This window comes from Lepisosteus platostomus, chromosome 10 (assembly GCF_059453375.1).
Source record: "Lepisosteus platostomus isolate fLepPlt1 chromosome 10, fLepPlt1.hap1, whole genome shotgun sequence".
Lineage (NCBI taxonomy): Eukaryota > Metazoa > Chordata > Actinopteri > Semionotiformes > Lepisosteidae > Lepisosteus > Lepisosteus platostomus.
In genome coordinates, this window is record NC_142620.1 from 10,170,496 (window position 1) to 10,189,777 (window position 19,282).

Here is a 19,282-nt window from a genome sequence, read left to right on the forward strand (position 1 = left end):
TTAGTATGAAATAAAAGTGAGGGATTTATCCCTTCTTGGGGAAAGGGGAATGCTGGCAAGTCCGGCCTCCCTAGAGCTCCCCATTAATCCGACGGCTGGTGCACTACTTCTTGCTCGTCTTTCTGATCGGCTGATGGCGCAGACTGGCTGCTGGGTGTCACCCGAGCGGGCCCTGCACCTCAGAAGTGGGTGTCGTGGGTCCCCTCCAGTGCGTGAAGGATAAAAGGATAAAAACGGAAATGCTGGACAGATGCCCCGAACTATTCTTGCTGTTTTCATTATTGTTATCTTGGCACGTTGTAGAGTTTTCAAAATATGTAGAATGTTTGGTTTCCCATATTTTGGAAAAAGACTAAAAGTGTTTACTCCCAAACCCAGGTGCATTAACATGGTTCAGAGGGAGAAGCTCTGATGAACACTGATGTACCCTGCAAACTCACTCCTATTGTAAACAGTGCACTATAAATATTAGTTTGTGTGTCTTGTGTGTGTTATTTTGTATAATAAATATTTGTCCATTAAGCTATTGCCACCACAAAATTGTTCACAGAAGATTTGAAAAGCTATACAGCCTCATTCAGTGTTCCCTTATTTTTTTATTTAACTGTTATAAATTACTTGTATAAGCCACTGTCAGAACAGACTGGAGTTATTGGTAAGCATTTACTGTTGTGTTTTATAGCCTCCCAGTAAAAAGAGGCTGTGGCAAGTTGTGACACAGCGATCAATAATCTCAAAAGCATTAATTCAGTGCTTTTTCATGACAAATAATGCTCCTCACAGCAATGCCCAGGCTGAACCTCCTAGCATGAAACTGAACAATACCAGTGTTAACATGCGTCGTGTATGACAAAACAGCGTTGTATAGAAACAGTGCTACATCACTGCATCAATAAATAGTAATTGAAGGGTGAATTTCACTGTGCAACTGTAAAATGGAGAGTGGGTGTGGATACGCAAGAAAACAAAGGCTGACGCACTGAGACTTACTCACAGCAATGGATTCTTTAAAGATCGGGCGGGTAACTGCATGCCAGCGTGGAAAATTCTAAGCAGTACTGTAATGTGGGTTAGCAGTTATGCAAATGTTTGCTTTCAATCACTCTACCATGAGATAAAAAACTCTAAAGCTGAAGCAGACCTAATTCCCGGCACTCCGCTATTGTGGAAGAGAGCTCCATGATCAAATATAGCAGGGGAATCTGTCTAGTGCTCCCAAAACACTGCTTTCTGCCTGCACCACTGAAGTTAATAACATCTTTGTCAAAAGTAGAAAGAGCTGTTTCACTCTCGGTACTCTCGCTAAAGAGTGAAAAAAGTGTTTATCCCTCTTCCTCCCTCTTTGCTGTTTTCTGGCTGCTGACTGCATGCAAGCACCATGCAAAAGCCTTTCTAAAGAGTTTGTGTGTGGATGTGTAAACGCAGGCTGAGCTCGTACCCAGTCCTATCACACTACTTGAGCCTTCCGCATCTAGTGTATGAAAGTCATAAGGATGTACTGTACATTGTGCTACATACTTGATGTAGGTATTAATAGAGGACAACAGAGAGCAGTGGGTGAGGCTGTGGACTCATGATCCTGCTGCAGATCCTGCTGTTGAAGCCTCGAGTGAAGGCCTTTACCCCAGTGGGTTCAGTCCACCCAGCATTTCTGGGGGTAACCACTGTGATGGGTAACCTAGCTATCCCAGGGAGGAGGGAAGTCACATGGTCTCTGCCTGCTCAAAGCTAATTAGGCTAATTCATTGAATAGAATGTTGTAAGAAAAGCTATCGATAAAAAAAACTATATTATAACAATAAATATGGAAGTTTCAGAACTGAAATAGATAGATAAGACTTTATTGATCCCAAAGGGAATTTGATGTGTGCCATTATGTATGACTATAGCTGTATAATGTTGATAGATCTCAATTTCCAAACCTTTTTTAGAAAGGCTGACATGTAACTGGTTCTGTGTCTGCCCCTTTGCTCTCCTCCTGTATTCCAATCCTTCGCTGTAAATGTTTAATTCTGCTATCGCCTCTTACTGTGTATTTGTTTCTCTCTCTGTAAAGCACTTTGAAAAGTCAACTTTAAAAAGTGCTATATAAAATAAAGTTGATTATTATTACTACTGACCACTTTTGCACAGGAACTTGTTGATTGTAGGAATTTCCCACCTGCACATTTTGAAAACTATCCAAGTTATTTCATGAGAAAGAGCTTCACTTTGTTCAATGCACTGGACATACTGGCCAAGGAATGCTGCTGTTTTGCAATGTAATCCTGTAGAAATGATTGCTCAAAGCCATTGGGGCATTGTTTAAAACGCTTTTGGTTCGGCGATTGTAGGGGGTTCAGATTTCATGTGTATTGTGGTTTATATTCACACTTTAAATTTTTTACAAATCTATCCCTGTGTAGCTACAGTACATGTGGTATTGAAGACTCATGTTTTATCTCAGGATTTATTTTTTAAAGAAAACTTTAAGTAACATTAATTGCAAGTATTAGACCTGCAAGTTAAAACTAAAGCTCTTAAAAACCTGAGTTTGTAATGAGGTTATCCTTGCTTTAAAGCCAGATGAGGGGGAATGTGTTCAGGTGCTTTCTCAGCTATAAAAGCTTCAGACCTTTAATTTAAGGTCTTTTCCTTTCTTTTTACCTACTAAACCCAAGTTCCGCCCCAGCCTCCTGCACCCCCTGATGAATCGGATTGATTGTCCTTTCATAAAGGCAGGAAAGAGATGAAGTAAAAGGTTTTGTTTAAGTCATGGAGGTAGTTCCAGGACTCGAGTCATTGGGAATTCTTGGGGGCTTCCATTATTTGTCCTTGTCTGATGTACTTGGTTCAAAGATGCGACTAAGATGTGTCATTTCCAGATAAAGGCTTTATCGGTTAAAAGAAAAATCTTTCTTCTCCTGTAGAATTAATGTCTGAAACTCAGAGGGTGGAGTGCAGGGTATTGAGGTTGACTGTTCCCTGGTTTGTCACTCCTCTGCTTGCAGGTATTGATTAGGAAGTGAGGAAAGGACTGGAGCATCATTCTGATCAAAGCTGCGCTCCAGCCTTACACAACTGCAGTACAAAGCAATAGTGCAAAGAAACCTTGAAGAGATCTGGGCCTACTTATACTTGCCTGTTTAATGAACACTTGGGGGCAAATAAAAAGATGATGGAATGAAAAAAAAAACAGAAATTCAAGTAACCACTGGGCCACAGACAGGCCCAGCATGTTAATCTCCTGTGCCATTTCTGAGAGTTTCATATGTGTCTGTTCATGCAAGACTCATTAACACTTGTTTTATTGTATTGTAAAGTTTCCTCAACGGGGGAACCTTTTACCAACCAAGTGCCCAGGAGATTTAATCAGAGAGGCATTAGAGTTCAGGACAAGTGATGAGAGTAAACAAGCAGCTCAAGCATAAATACTAAGGCAAGGAACAAACTGAGCTCCTGTGATGAAATTAGGACTTAAAATTACAACCATACAAAATCAGTTACCCCTAATCATTAGAGGCCTCTGAAGCCCAGTATGGTACACAGTTATTGGGCATAATACGGTAACTTTGTTAAGATGAGCAAACAGGGTAATGTTGTTTCCTTACTACCACACTCAACAATCATGAGTTTACAAAAGCAGCACTGAAGTGCAGATAAAGGACATAAAAAATGGTTACAAACAACAAGAGGCTATTTGGTTCATCTGGCTCGTTTGGTACTAATTGGCTATCAATTACTCCAAGGATCTCATCCAGCCGTTTCCTGAAGGAAGCCAGAGTGTTGGCTTCAACAGCGTGGCTGGGTGGATTGTTCCACACTCCCACAACCCTTTGCGTAGAGAAGTGCCCCCTGTGTTTGGCTTTAAATGCACGTCCGTGCAGTTTCCACTTGTGCCCTCTGGTTTGTGTTCTGCCGTTCATTCTGAAGACGTTTGCTGGGTTGACGCTGGCAGTGATCTAGAGGATTTTGAAAACGTGTATCAGATGCCCTTCCAGTCATCTCTGCTGGGAACTAACAAGCTTAAGATGTGATCCACGTTGCCACACACCCAGGAGTTTGTGCTGGGAGTGACTCACCACGCATCTCGCCAGCTGGGGAAGACAGCACTAATAGGAAATGCAACAGGAAGTCATCCCTCAGCACATGGCTCAGAGACGACCATCACCTGCTGAAGTGATCTGTGGCAGGGAAATGTGCGAGCAACAGTATGGCAACATCTTGTTTTTCTGAGCCGCAGAAGGGCCCTGTTGCTCTCTCAGTCTACACCCACGCCCACAATTAGACGAGTTTCACATTCCTTCCTGGTTAGAGTAATTAAACCAGGAAACCCCCCCTTCCTCCCTTGCAGTGGCAGAGAGCTGCAAAGCAGTGCAGCACGTGGTTCCTGCCCTCTCTAGCCACTACGCTCTGCACTCCCTGACTCTGAGCCCAGCCCAGGACTGCAGCCCTGCTGCCACGCAGTCACCCCCGAGAAGGGCCAGTCTCACCCGGGAGGTCTCAGCCCTGCTGGTGCAGCAGCCAGCCTCACGCGCTGTGTGCTTGCAGACAGTGCTGATCTCACAAGCTGGAGGAGGCCAAGTACTAATCTAGGCGCCCGCCAGGATATCCTTATCTTCTAATATGGAAAAAGTTTTTTCCCCAGGTATTTTTGGTGAAGGACATAGTTCTAGTGAGTCTACTGTACTGTATGTATTTTTCAGACAACCTTGAGTTTTTGATTAGTTTTGCCAGCTGTTAAAGCTGTTGTCAAAGGTTAATGCGTTGACCCTTTATTACCAACAATGAATACAAAAGCAGAGATCTAGAATACAGTGCGGAGTTTTGTGGGTTTCAAGGCTATACTACTGTCTGGTCCCCAACTCACTGACTTCATCACTTAATAATTATAATTATAATAATAATAATAATAATAATAATAATAATAATAATAATAATAATAATAATACAAATAAATTCCTTACACTAACAGTATGTAGCACTTTTCTGGACACTCAACTCAAAAGCACTTTACAGGTAATGGGGATCCCCTCCACCAGCCACCTGGATGATGTGACAGCAGCCAGAGTGCACCAGTCCGCTCACCACACATCAGCTATCAGTGAGGAGGAGAGAAGAGTGATGAAGCCAGTTCAGAGATGGGGATTATTAGGAGGCCATTACTGGTAAATGCCAGAGGGAAATTTGGCCAGGACACTAGGGTAACACCAATATTCTTTGAGAGAAATGCCCTGGGATTTGTAATGATCATAGAGGGTCAAGACCTCAGTTTTACGACTCATCCAAAGAACGGTGCCTGTTTCAGAAGGTAGCCAGTTGTGAGTTGCAGGGCGATACAGCTGCTGGTCCTTTTGAACACCAAGAGTAGATTTATTGAATATCAGTTTTAGATTTTTTCAATCTATCTAGCTTTCTGCCTTTTAGTTAACTATATATTTCCATTCTCAGTGAGATAACACTCTTAGCTTGCCACAATATTGTTGCATTTACACAACACAGCATCTGAGATGGAAAAGGGTCCACTGTGCAGATGGCACAGCTGCACTGTACTAAGGCAATTCATGGTTGGGTAAGATGGACAGACCGCATATTCCACTTCCTCTTCTGAACTCTTTCCAGCTCCAGGGAAATTCATCTTCTCACCCAACACGCCCATGTCTTCAACATTGACTCTGGGAATCAAGTGGTTTTATTTCCTGACCCATGGGGAGCACCGTGACACACTGCTTGAGCAGGTGACAGGACTGTTCTGAAACAGCACCTCATTCCTCTGTGGTCTGGTTCAGCATGCTGGGACCTCCTGCCTTAACCACCTCAGCAAAACTAAAATGCCATCTCAAAGAGGTGTGTGCTTCAACATGCAGTATACAGCAGGCACTTAGCAGCAGCACACCGTACAGCAGCGCTCCTTAGAGAAAGAGACTTGAACAAAAGGGGAAATGAAAGTCTCAGATGGTCTCTGACGTCAAGTCATCGTGCGCGTTACTCGGTTTAGTCACCCTCCTGAACAGCGCACACAGGAAAGGGACACACACTGTGGTGGAGCTGGGGTTGTAAGTGCTTTTGCTCATACTGAACACTAAATTTAACTTCCTACAGCAGAGGAAGAGTGGCACACTTAACGTCGTGGTCCTTCACTGCGCTGACAACTTCCGAGACTGACTTTCACGGACAAATTAGACATTCTGCACCTGCATGAGTGGACTTCTTTTATTGCCACCTTGATTTATCGGCCCATGTTTATTGCCTATAACAATGAGCAATGTTGTCCTGTCACAGAACTGAGCAGCATAGGATTTGTACATGATCTCTGAATTAAACTCGGTTTGGTGCAGCAGAGATTAAAGATTTGGCAGAGAATACCAATTTTTGCATCTCCAAGACAAAATTATTATTATAAACAATAACATAAATGAAATTAACAAGTCATGCTTCAGTCCTGTACGGAAATATGTCTTAAGTCTAATTAAGCAAGTAACTAGTTCAATATATGTGCTGCCAAAGTTCAGCGAGAGACGCAAATCTCTGCATCCTGGAGTTGTGTTGCAACGGATCGGACTGGGTCAGACCTCTTAGTGAAACCAGCTCTTCAGTTCAGGACAGGCGCAGAGTTACAGTTACCTCCCCGTGCCTGGCTGAAGTCAGCAGGCTCCTTTCGCATGCGTAGACAGAGTGGCCTTGGATCAGTGTACTTAGTTTATCAAAGCCCAGTGGTGCTTGATAAACTCCAGGTCAAACAAGAAAAACACAGCCACACGTGAGAGAGCAAGGGCAAGCCTGGCCACTGCCTCTCCTTTGACCAACTTGCCCTCGCTTAAAGGAATCTTTCCTGCAGAAAAATGTGCACTGTCCGCACACAGCCACCCTCCGGCTGCTCATGCAGTAACGCTCAATGGTCAAGGGCAGGGCCCCGAAAGACTCGCTCCACAAGTCGCCAAAACTTCCACTGGTTTCTTTTCTTATAACATCCATTTCAGACTGGAATGTGGAGCCTACAGTGAGGATCGTAGTGAACAAAAGTCTTGCCTCCTGTCTTTTCCAGTGCTGAAATTTGTAAAAGAGTCGTTTCAACTGCTTAACCTTAAGAATATATAGACCAGGCAAACACACATGTGGGCAGAGGGGTGTCTGCTGTATTTTAATGTCTATTATATCAATGCACCTCTGTTCTCACAAGAGGGGTTATGTAGTAATGGTGCTTGAGGACCTCAAAGTGCATGTTTCGTGTGAAAGGTATGCCTTTGGACGCCTCGAATTTAAGAAAGCTTTGCACCAGCTAGGCTGGGCAGCCGATGTTTGACAGTGAAGCCACTAACTGCAGTAGAAGGCTCGAAGCCTGGGCTTCACAACCGGTTCCTGACATCTTGCACTGTCCAGCAACAGCAAGTCAGCTGAGGTAGGGCTCGATGCCATGAGACTGCTGGGAAAAGCTATGCTTTGGTGCAATAAATGCACACTATTCTCTGGTCACGCCAAGCATTGCACGGTCACCTTGCACAAGTGACATTTTTTGCAGGTGAGCGGCAGGTTGGGCATTAACATCAGTAAGGGATCAGTTTTCACAGTTTTACAGACAAAGGAAAACATTTCACGTTGTCAACTGTAAAAGAAAGAACTGCTGAAGTGCGGTACCAGACGTGGAGCTATTCGTGTAGAAGTTCTCATGAGAGGAGCTAGTTAAAAGAGTGTTCTAAACAAAAGCACTGGTTCAGGGTGCTTTGCATCGCACAGGGCAGACACATGTGGGGCCCACATGGAAGAGAGCATGCACCGACACTGACACACAGGGCAGCCCACTCTCGAAGGCACAGGAGGCACCTGATCAGGAGATATGGAATGTAGCTGCCGCAGGACTCAAGGAAAAACTCTAACACAATAGCATCTTATTTACATAGTGCTGCTTTCCGATGAATATGAACTCAAAGCCACATGCACAATCCCAAGAACCTCTCCCTGGTCTGTACTTACTGCACACTGAGGAGTGAGGAAAGGGTTAAGAGTTCCACAGTCTGGGACACAGGCTAAAGTGCTCAAAGTCCATGAAAAGTCAATGTTTGAGACAAGGGCTGCCCTCAGACTCAGATAGCTCAGGACAAAAAAAAATGCAAACTGGTAGCTGAAAAGTAGGTACAAGGTTACATGCTCAGTATAGAGTAAAATGTGCATGATATTTTTCTCTACAGTACAGCTAATATGCAGTGGATGCAGTTACAGAAAGATATTCCTTACAAGTAAATATATTTTTAAAAAGTGCTCCTAGGTAACATACACAATACCAGGCTGCAAATGCACTCGCAGTGATGAATCATGTGACAGTAAACATAGTGCCACAGGTACTTCTTTAAAATAAAAATTCTATCGTCATTGTCTTTTACCCCTGTTATAATCAGCTTCAACCTCTTCTGCTTCTCTGTCTCTCCCAGCTGTTCGCTCACAGCAGCTCTTCTCCCGGGGCTGTTCATTGCCTTCTGTCCCTGGACTCACATTTCTGGCTGAGACAGCCCAGAGGTCCACTCGGCGTGTTCCAGAGCTTCCACATATCACTAAACATCACTAAACCAGCAATCGCTTCACTGCCTGATTCTGTCCATCCGCAGACTGCATTTCTGAAAGCATGCAAGATGTACTTTGCATAAGCTGAACTGAGAGTCTCACGTTATTTATATCTTGTATCTGTATCACCCCTCCTACATGCACACATGTAAAGAAATAGCAGCAACAAAATAAAATCAAATAAAATCAGGGTTTCAGGGCTCCCTGCAAGGCACCGTATTTACAATCATTTCACTGCTCGGAGTTAGCTATCCCTTGCTGATGAGCTCTAATAAGGACTTCACAGGAAGAGGAATGAGATGTCTATGCAGTTTCAAACATTTCCTGGGGTGTAGTGTAGTTGGTAAAAATGCCCAGCTGTATAATCGGGTAGAAAAATTGTTTTGGATCAGATCAATAGCTCAGATATTACTATTAACAATAATAAACTGGCTTCCCCATCCAGCTTCTAACCGCAGTGCCTGCACGTTCAAAACAGATGTGCTCAAAACATCTCAGGACTCCCGCACAATGAATTGGTCCTTGTGGATGAAGTTATTAATTTGGCGCAGGGCTCCGTTAGGTCATCCAGAGCTCAGCCACAGCACAGACCTGCAGATCTCAGGCTCAGCAGGAATGGGAAGTCCTGGTACACAAAAAACGCTCGTACTTGCTGCCAAAACACCAGCTCGTACATTTGACTCTCCATTCTTAGCCCCCCGGAGGTCTGTATAGAACATGCCAGCGATGACAACATTGTCCACAGCGGACGGGACACAGTGCACTTTCTACCCTCATGCCCCAGGCCCTAGAGTCGCTCGAGAAGGTCAGACACAGGGCAAGCGCAGGCTCACAGCTGAGATTCTTACACCAGGAATTTCTCCTTTGAGGGCTGCTGGAGGGGGGGGGGGGTGGTGGTGAAGGCCCTGTTGGCTCAGCCTGTAACACAAATCTGTTAACAGTTTCCACACAGCAACCAAGAATGTCAACAGTGTGTGGGCACGCGTGCGCCTGTGCCATGTGTGACAGCACCAATATTTCCAGGCAGCTCCTTCTGTGCGCCAGCTCTCCGAATGCACCCACAGGCTCGCAGTCCGCAGCAAGGAAATCCAGCCGGCCTATATTCCTCTTTAACTGCTGGCGGAGTGTTGCTCATCTCCAAGAGGTGTGCCGATGCAGCAGAGAGGCTCAAATAACTAGACTGAGGGCAGGTCTGACTTGGCTCAGGTGGGTTTGGTTTTTTTCTGTAAGACGTCACAGAAACTCCTGCATGTGCAAGCGAGGGTTTGGTGCAAGTAGAGTGTCTTTGGAGTTCCATTACACCTTAATTGTTCGCACCCCAGCTCTGTTGTCTTCTTTAAGCGGGGGAGTAAAAATACACTCCTCCACCCCCCTGTGTCCACCTGCTCTTTCAAGATTTGGCTGTTAAAAAACAGAGTGATGCCCCACATTCGTTACTCAGCCTCTTTGAGGAAAACACTGGCCATACAGCTGCAAGGCCCCTGGTTACACATCTGAAAGATAAGGAACTCTCCCCAGATCAATCAGCTTCAGAATGGCAGCAACCCTATTACACATGCTGGGTTTCCGGTCTGGGAACATTCTGGTTTGCTTTCTGGAGCGCTGGAGGAGATTGCAATCGTGCTCTGCAGACCCATCCCTAGAGCCTCAGCACCAGCCCCATCTTTAGAGCATACCTAAAGATGAGCATACCTGAGCATACCTGGCACCTGGAGCACCAGCTTCAGGTGTACAGCAGGAGCTGAAAATCAAGTCTTCCCGATTCCTTTGTTTCAAGTAACCAGTTTGTGCATTCAGGGGATATTCTTCTAAATGGAGGCGTCTCTGTGCTCCCAGCCTCACACAGCAGGGTTGGGCTGGATTCTTCACTGGATGAAAGCATCTGTAGGAGTGTCAGTATGGAAGGGATTATTTCCCAACCTCCCTGCTGAAGCTCTTTATCTATGCACTGTTTACAGTTGCCACAGGTTTTGCAATAACCCCCTCCCTTTTCTTGGGAATTCCTCTTAAAGGCTAACCTTACCAACAGCTGCTTGCTGCTCTGTTTTTTGGGAGAAATTATTTGAAAACTGTTCTTTCCCCTCTGTTATTTTCCCATGATTTCATGAATTAGGCAGAATACACTCCTTCTCCTCTTCTGTTCTCCTTCTTTAAATCATTTTCTGTTTAAACACAGCTAATGTTTTTAATCCCTGCCTCAGTCTCCCCACCCCTCTCCCCGGCCCGTGAGAGAGAGGTGGGGTCTGTGCAGGTCTGGACAGTTGCATGCGAGGTATCGAGGCACTGGATTTGATCTCACGCAGATATACTGTACCTGATCGCCTCATTAGCGGGAAGAGAGTGTGTGTGTGTGTGAGAGAGAAGGGAGGGCTGATTCAAGATATCATGTAACTCAAAATGGCACAGAATGCCATATTTCTGCAACAAATATATATTGTAACTTGATCGGGGCATCTGCTAAACAAATGATCTTCTTTAAAAAACCTGGCTTCACACACAGCCAAGATTTCAACCCCCATTCTAAGGGTTTCTGAAAAGGAAATCTGAAGTGTTTGATGATGTAACTCCACCCAGTCTCCTCCCCTTTTCTATTTATAACCAGTCATAACTGCTGACACAATGTTTCCTGAATTAATACATTAATCAAAAGATGCTTTCGTGGGGTCTCACTAAGCAATCCATCAACGCACTAGTAAAAAGAAGAAAGATCTCTAGGTTTGATTCCAGCCTCTTCCAGACACTTAGAAGAGTAACAAAGTCCACACAGAAATTATAACATTCACTAAAACGGATGCTTCACTGAGACGTGCTATACACCACTGGTTTATCATTCTGCATGAAAAAAATAGCATCTAATAACAAAACTAAAGTCTGTGCTTCTCAAACTGCTGGAAGCACGCCCTTTGGAATCAGGAAGTGTGAGTGACTGATTAACAAAACATAACTGCAAAACCTGAGATTGCTTCAGTAAGTGTAAGCTGCTGAAAAACAGATTCAAGAACTCTTTGATTATATTAAAATATCTCCTGATGATGTCTTAATTGACATTAATGGCAATTAGACTGGTTCAGACTGGCCACTTTTTTTAGCAGAAAGCCACAAACTCAGGAAGTGACAGCTGACAGAACAGTTAAAAATGTCGGAAGACAAAGCATAACTTACAAGAGGCTAGAAAACACAACACTGCACTCAGTACAACAGAAGACGTATTACAAAAGATTAATTTTTTTTAATTTTGCATTAAGCCTCCGATAGCAAAAAAAGCTTCGCTTAGCAAATAAGATAAAACTGCAGCACAGTCACATGCACTTTTCTGAAAGCCTGTCTTTTTAAACCTTACAGAATGCCACAGCCTCTGAACAGTGCATTTTTAACACACAGAAAAGAGGTGGAATGCTGTCCAGGCGTACCGGATCTTAAGGTTTAATTTTCAACTCACGAGTAGGTCAAATTCCAGACTACTGTTTGAGGTAAACAATGTCTTTTTGGAAGTCAATGCAAAACTGACATTTCTATACTGGTTTTCACAGTCCCCAGCCTAAACATCTCAGTCGACTACAAGGCTGTATAACGTCACAGAAGAAATACAAACATAACTTGTGATTTCTACGATATAGCTTCTTGCACGTTAAGAAATCTGCGTGCGCACACACATGCACACAGCTCACCTCTGCTGAACACAGAGCTTAGCCGAGTCAGCCTTTTTTTCCCATTCTGCACGGCCACACCTCAGAACTCCATCTACAGGACACCAATGAACCAATTCGGCTTAGCAGTTTAAGAAATGGTCATAGCAACAGCTGTCACCACCACACTACATGAGAGATTAAGACGAATCACCATTCATCAGCGGATCACTTACCCCATCACCCCCTTCAAAACAATCTACACTTGAAGAAACTTCCACTTCATTTATGAATTATTTAGAAAAATAAAGTATGTGATATGGATATTGATTAAATGTTTCTGGTGTCATTTTGATTCATTGACCACTCTCAACAGACCTGGACCCACTCAAGTGAATTTGACTAAACAGAAACACTAAACCAGCTCACTAATGAATATATTGATTGGACACAGGTGATGAGATGATTTGGCGGAATGTCAAGCCTAGCAAACCCCCCCTAGCAAAATCACAGAAAACAACCAATCTGCCCAACTTACCAAAAGAACGACGCCTTTGTGCCTATAGTCTGTTGGACAAACACTGTTGTCTGGTTTTTGCTCCATTGATTTCAGTTTTCTACTCGGGGGTCAATTTGTAAAAATGCTTTCAGCTCTTTCAGAGCTCAAATGGGACTTGTGTCAACTCTGTACCGATTCCTGCTTCTCAGAACTGCCCTTATTCAGGTGTGCCGTCTGAAACAATCCACTGGTCCTCTTCCTCTTCAGAAGGAATAACAGCTCATTGTTGATGCATCTAGTACATCATCATCATCCCCACCTGTCTGTTCATCATCAATTGGATCAACCAACAAGAGCTGTGTAATCAGAAATAACGGCCAACAAGCCGAAGAGATGATGTGGAAAGCTCCGTTTGCTGAATTAGCTGGGAACAGTGGCTTTGAAGGAGAGTAGTTTTGACACACAGGCCTGACCAAAGGAACAAGTCAAACCAGCAGGTCAATCACGTCATCAGTTAGCACTGGAGACATACAAGGCATCTGGAATGACCACCAGCAGGAGCCTCCGAACGTGAGAAACACCTCGGACCGCTAGCAGCGCCACTGCGTCAACAGCGAGTCGAGGTTTCGGATCGATCTCCGCGACGCACACTCGAGTGACACAGACCTGCAGAATGACACGCGACCTGTTGTGTTCGACAGGACAACCGAACGGGAGGTCTGAGGGTGATGGCTGGGGTAGGAACATCTAGCGAGGGAGTTCTCTTTCCACCTGAGCTCTCGACCGCCTAATTCAACACATTGCCTGACTGGAGAAGATGAAACCTTTCCTGCTGGGCTTGGGCTCTGCCGGACCTGGGGTGGAGACCCCTGCACCACACGAAGTGGCTTCCTTTCTGCTTGTACTGACCCCTTCTACATCAATGTCACCATTGCAATTCCTCCTCGTGCAGGTTCTGCACAGCCAGGAGAGGGACTGCTGCACCGGCTGCTGTCTCCAATTCTTCACCGCCGGGCTTCATCCCTGAGTGCAATGCTGGATTTTTCCCAATCAGCAAGTTTGGAGTTTCTCCCTGGCAGCCCCCCCCTCTGGAATCAGCACATCAAACAACCTGGTTACACAACCGCAAAGCAGCAATAAAACTACAGCCACAGGCAGGGAACGACACAAAAAGGCAAGTATAAACACAAACTAGAGCCCTGTTGGAATAGATGAATTGTATATGGACTCCTGTAGCCTGCCTTAGAGATTAACAAAACTTTCATAGTCCATGTAACTTTCTAAAACTTACAAATTAGCAGGTAAACTACTACAGAGGTCTAAAACGCTAGATTTTATATAGACACCCAAGACTGGGGCTGATGATCGTGAACTTGGCATTCATTAGCAGCAGAACGCCGGGAGGAAATGCCACATGCAGGTTTTCAAGCAAAGCGCACTTTAATTAGGCCCATCCCCTACTGGGAGAGCGCCTTAAAGTGTCTTCACCTCCGTTTTCAGCCAAACCTCAGAACCCTTCCGAGAATTTCACAGCTCCCTCACGCTTCCTTCCCGCGTACTTGGGGTCCTCTCCCTTCGGGTAACTCCCTGCTCGGCGATGGAAGGAATGATGATGACAAGAGGTCTGAGATGAGCATTTTTGCTCGCAGGGTAAGCTGAATCATCAGCAGGGAGTTCTTTTGCAACAAAGAGATAGCAATGGACTAGTTAGATGCCCTGTCCTTGTAACCACGCAACCAGCCACCTGATCATTTCCTGCAGCTGCTCTGGGCTGAAGCCCAGTCAGAGAGCTGCAGGGTACAAGGTGGGACTAACCCCCCAGGCCCAAGGCGAAATACCAGTTAATCACAGGGCGCTAAGAGGTGAGGTGATTGCGTGCCAATTTCGGGTACCCCACACCAACCCTGAGGAGAACATGCAAACTCCACACAGACAGAGCCACATCTGAGTCCAGGGTTCGGTGCTATGAATATGACAGAGCTCCCCATGGCACCACCTGGCCTCGTAACACTGCAGCCCTCACGCGTGACGGAAAACAAAAAAATTACTGAGTCACTTCTTGCCCGTGAAATTGGTGTGCAGATTCTTACCTTGGGTGAACTGCCATTCCCTTCAGCAGATCTGAAGAGTTCACATTTAGAAGAACCAAAACCTTTAGAAACCAGATGGAGAGATATTTCTGCAACCTTCATGTATATAAAGGTGGTTCTGAAATCACCCCACACTGAAAGCAGCATTACGACCTTAGGCCAGCACACGGGGTCTCTCTCCTGGCTGAGCAGGAGCACAGAGATGCTGTTCTAGATTGTGGATTCAGGGTGGCAGTCAGACTCTGAAGTCCCAGCCTTGGTCTAGCCCAGCACAATGATACTGCCGACAGAGCAACAGAAGCAGCGCCTCTTCATTTTATCTGAAAAAAGATCAGCCTTCAACTGTGTAAAACACTGTGCAGGACGACTTTCCTACAAACGGCCAGCATCACCACCATTTTATTCACAGGTGAATTTTGTCACACACTTTCTAAATACACCATGAAGGTCTAAATCAGCAACAAATGAGTATTGGAACCAACTATCTTAATGTCTCTGTGAGTAACAACCGGCCTCGTGTTTAAAAACTGAACTCCTCTGCTAGAAACAACTATTGCCGCTATTTCAGCAAACTGGTGCTTTTTGTGACTGAGTTTTCTGTCTCATGACCTTACACGTTACTACAGTACTATTAACCATTTAGCATAATGCTCAGAAAATAAAAGATGAAAAAAATTAAATGAAAACTTCTCTCTCACCCACTAAGTCACAGTCCTGAAAGTAATGGAAACTTTAAGTCATAGTACCTGATTTAGCCCAGTTACACTCGCCAGAATAGTTTTTGTGATTCTGGCAAGCCTCCACAAATACAATGATACCTTTCCTGTCCCAAAGAGCAGCTGGACCACAGTGCTAGCAGCATTAACCTCTCAAATACCCTGCAGTGTTCCAGCTTGGTCAAAACCAGAGAGAAACTATTTAAAAGGGCTAGTTGAATTAAATTGGTTACAATTGCCATTCTGTACAGTGCTCGGAAATCAGCATAGCACATAAAAGAAAAAATAAAACGCGATTTATAATTTAATTACAGAAGACCATTGTTTTTTTTTCCATTGTTTATTTTTTAACGTATGACATGAGCCGATCTGCAGTTGAAGCTGATTTTTTTTTAATAAAGTTTAAAATCCCACACCTTCACGACAAAGGTCATAAATGAAAATGTGAAGGAACAACAAAAAAAAAAGGCATTGATACATCGACGTTATGAAGGAAAAAAAAAAGAGAGGTCGGTTAAAAACACCTACGTGTTCCTTTTAACTGGCGGATTAATTTGAAACTCCCACCCCCTTGTGACGAGCTACGCCTAACCCGGCACAACCCCAGACTACGGGCCGCGCTCCTCCGCCTGCGCCGGGCCTTCTCGGCGGATGAGTCACTCGCTCGGCCGCCACGCGCCGGAGCAGGGAGCGGGGAGCGGGGAGCAGCACCGGGATGGCGGAGCGCGCGAGCCCGTCACGGGAACTTCGGCGAAGTCTTCGCGAGGCGCAGCAGTCCGTCACGGAGGGGGGCTTCCGGCCCAACCTAGTTACCCGTGGTAACAACTTCAAGCCTGACTTTTAAAACCCGTGTGCGGCGGGGGGGTCCTTCAAAACAGCATTGCAGGTCACCAATGCTTGGGACGCTCATTTACAGAGGAATACATACGTATATATAGAAGTGTTTTGAGCACTTTGCTGTAGTATACTTGTACCTCGTTCAGCATCTATACCTACAGTAATACTTCACATAGTTGTAACAGAACGGTGCTGCTAAACACCTGGTGGCTCTCTCGGCAATCTTAAATCTGTAAGCTCTGGGCTTAATTCCTTCTCAAAGAAACAGTATAAAATTTAGAGACACGCCGTATTGTTTTTTTTTCAAACAATTTTTATATATATGTACTATTAGAAACTTCAGGCCTGAACATCGCACACATGTTCGGTATGAATGTAAAAGAAGCAAAGTCTACATCAAGCAGGTTCAGAGAGGCAAAAATGAGAAGTAAAACAGAAAAAAAAAATCCCCGCCCCGCCAAAGGAAATAATACAATAAAACTAAGAAAATTCAAGAGCTTGAGGCAATTCATGTAGTCTGCTTTTTCTTTTAAAAAGTCTCTCACGGGAGTATTTCTTGAGTCACGGTAATCAATAAAGAACGTGATCCAAGGACAGGGCAAAAGCAAAATTAAAGCCAGCCAAATAATTACTTTAAGAAAAAAAAATGATTAGTTATACGGGGGTCATATAATAATCAAAAGAAAATGAATTATAATCAAACTTTTTTTATTATATTCTTCCGAGAAGCCATGTTATTTGTTAATTGCTTCTTCTCGTGTAAATTTTGTATTATTTTATTTTTTTTGCTTGTTCTAACCAGTCATCATTCGACCATTAAGATTTGTAATTAGAAGTTAGCCAAGTCAGCCCCTCGTACAGTCCGTCACCTGTAGTCGCGCAGGACGGCTGCACATACCAATTCCTATCTCGGATGCGGGTTAAGCCCAGTTTCTCCTGGATCTCATGCGGCTTCATGGCATCAGGCAGGTCTTGCTTATTGGCAAAAATCAAGATAATGGCGTCCCTCATCTCCCGGTCATTAATGATGCGGTGGAGCTCTTGCCTGGCCTCGTCTATGCGGTCTCTGTCCGCACAGTCCACCACGAAGATTAACCCCTGCGTGCCCGTGTAGTAGTGCCTCCACAGGGGGCGAATCTTGTCCTGTCCCCCGACGTCCCACACGTTGAATTTCACGTTCTTGTAGGTCACGGTTTCCACGTTAAAGCCTACGGTGGGGATGGTGGTGACGGACTGCCCCAGTTTCAGTTTGTAAAGTATGGTGGTCTTCCCCGCGGCGTCAAGTCCAAGCATCAATATTCTCATCTCCTTGTTGCCAAATATCTTGGATAGCATCTTCCCCATCGTGTAAACAGCGCATAAATATCCAGTTCCTCTGAGAAATTCAATAAGTCACCTGGACCCCCGTTGTGCACTTGAGACCTAATAAATAAGATGTTCTGATTTTGTATTTCTTGTTACCGAACAGTTCCCCACTTTCAGCCCAAGCAGCCAACTGGTCACGCACTGGTCAATATCCGGTGGGGAGCAAAGGACAGTACATCAGGACAGGCTGAAGTTAGAAACCATTCAATCGCTGGGCTGTAGACGCAGACGGTGTCTCTGCAAAGCGGCAATCCGTCCGTGCGAGATTACTGCTCTCCCAACACTAAAAGCCGGCTGTGCAACTTCTAGACAACATCCGAAAAGAATCCATAACAACAAAGCTGTCCCGTCCGTCGGTCGGTCCGTCCCCCCTCCTCCCGGGCTGTCAAATATCCCTTTCAGTCAGTAAAAGGTTTTGCCTTGAACCGAGCCGGGACGCCAAAAGGGAGGCCGAGGTCACAGTTAAAAGACACCGGGAGTGGCGAGGAATCCAGGTGCCGGAAAGAGGTTGACAAAGAGGGTGTGGGGAGGCCGGTTATTTCAAGTCCACATCAAGAGCACACCGGGATCCACTTACGGGTCCGTGTAATGCGGTTCTCCAGTCCCTCGGCTTGCCTTCTCCTCTCTAAGGCGAGGGCCTACAACACAGACGGGTCCGGCTGGGGGGGTGGGTGTTGCTCTCCCGGCCCCTCTCTCAACTTCCAGAAGTGAGCTGGCTGAGGATCGGCGCGGCTGCCCGAGCAGGCCTTCGCAGAAGCCTGCGGGAGCTAGTTCACAGACTTCCTCCTGGCGTGCCCGTGTCGAGGTCTCCGCTCGCCCGTTTCTCTCTCTCTCTCCCCTCCTCCTCCTCCTTCTCCTCCACCGCCGCCGCCTCCCCTCCTTTCTGAACCGGGTGGGCAGCTCGCAATTTCACCGGCTCCGCGCTTCAGCCTGGTCCGCCCGGGTCCGCCACACTTCTGTCGGAGACGGAAGAGCCTGAGCCGAGGCGACTCCAAAGGTCATTGATTCATTCGAGAGCTTCCTCTTCTCTTCTCCCTGTAACACAAGAGCGGTTGAGAAAAGGGAGGGGTGTCAGGGGAGGGGAAAAAAAACACAACTTTAAGCGCAGCCGCCGCTAGCGTGGTTACGTTTTCCGCTCAATGCTGAACAAAAGCGGCGCCGGCATTTCTGAGACGCGGTTCTCTCAGCCGGTCCCGCCGGTGTCTGGCGTCTTTTTTGTTACCTGCTCTGCGGCCCCCCGATCCCCGGATTGATCCACCCCGCTCTCGCCTCTCTCTCTCTCAGCTCCGAGCGGCTCTCGGCTACCGGAAAAGGTGCGGACCCGATCACCCGCCACTTCCTCTCGCTCGCTTACTTTCAGGCACTTTTTTTTTCCACATTTCCGCCCATTGGCATGCGCAGAGTAGTTACCACGCACCGCCTTTGACGGGGCTCAGAGGCTCAGGAAACTGACGCCATTGGGGCTCCAAACGCGTGCTCGGCGTCCCTCATTGCGGCGCACGGCAGCGGGAGCCAAGATGGCGGCCGCCCGCCAGCGCAGTTTCGGGATGTGTCACCCCCAACCGGATCTTTCATGTGCAACGATTCTCTTGAATGAAAAAACGCAACGAAGGG

At 45.7% G+C, this 19,282-nt stretch overlaps 1 protein-coding gene across 1 annotated transcript; it reads right to left on the reverse strand.

Annotated features, from left to right (window-relative positions):
- Positions 1-15,836: 15,836 nt before the first annotated feature.
- On the reverse strand, positions 15,837-19,282 carry arf6a (ARF GTPase 6a). The gene is made up of 2 exons (XM_088648070.1): positions 18,891-19,282; positions 15,837-18,703 (listed from the first exon to the last, which is right to left on the reverse strand). The coding sequence occupies exon 2, from the start codon at positions 17,645-17,647 to the stop codon at positions 17,120-17,122; it is 528 nt and encodes a 175-aa protein (XP_088504196.1). The 5' UTR covers positions 17,648-18,703; positions 18,891-19,282; the 3' UTR covers positions 15,837-17,119.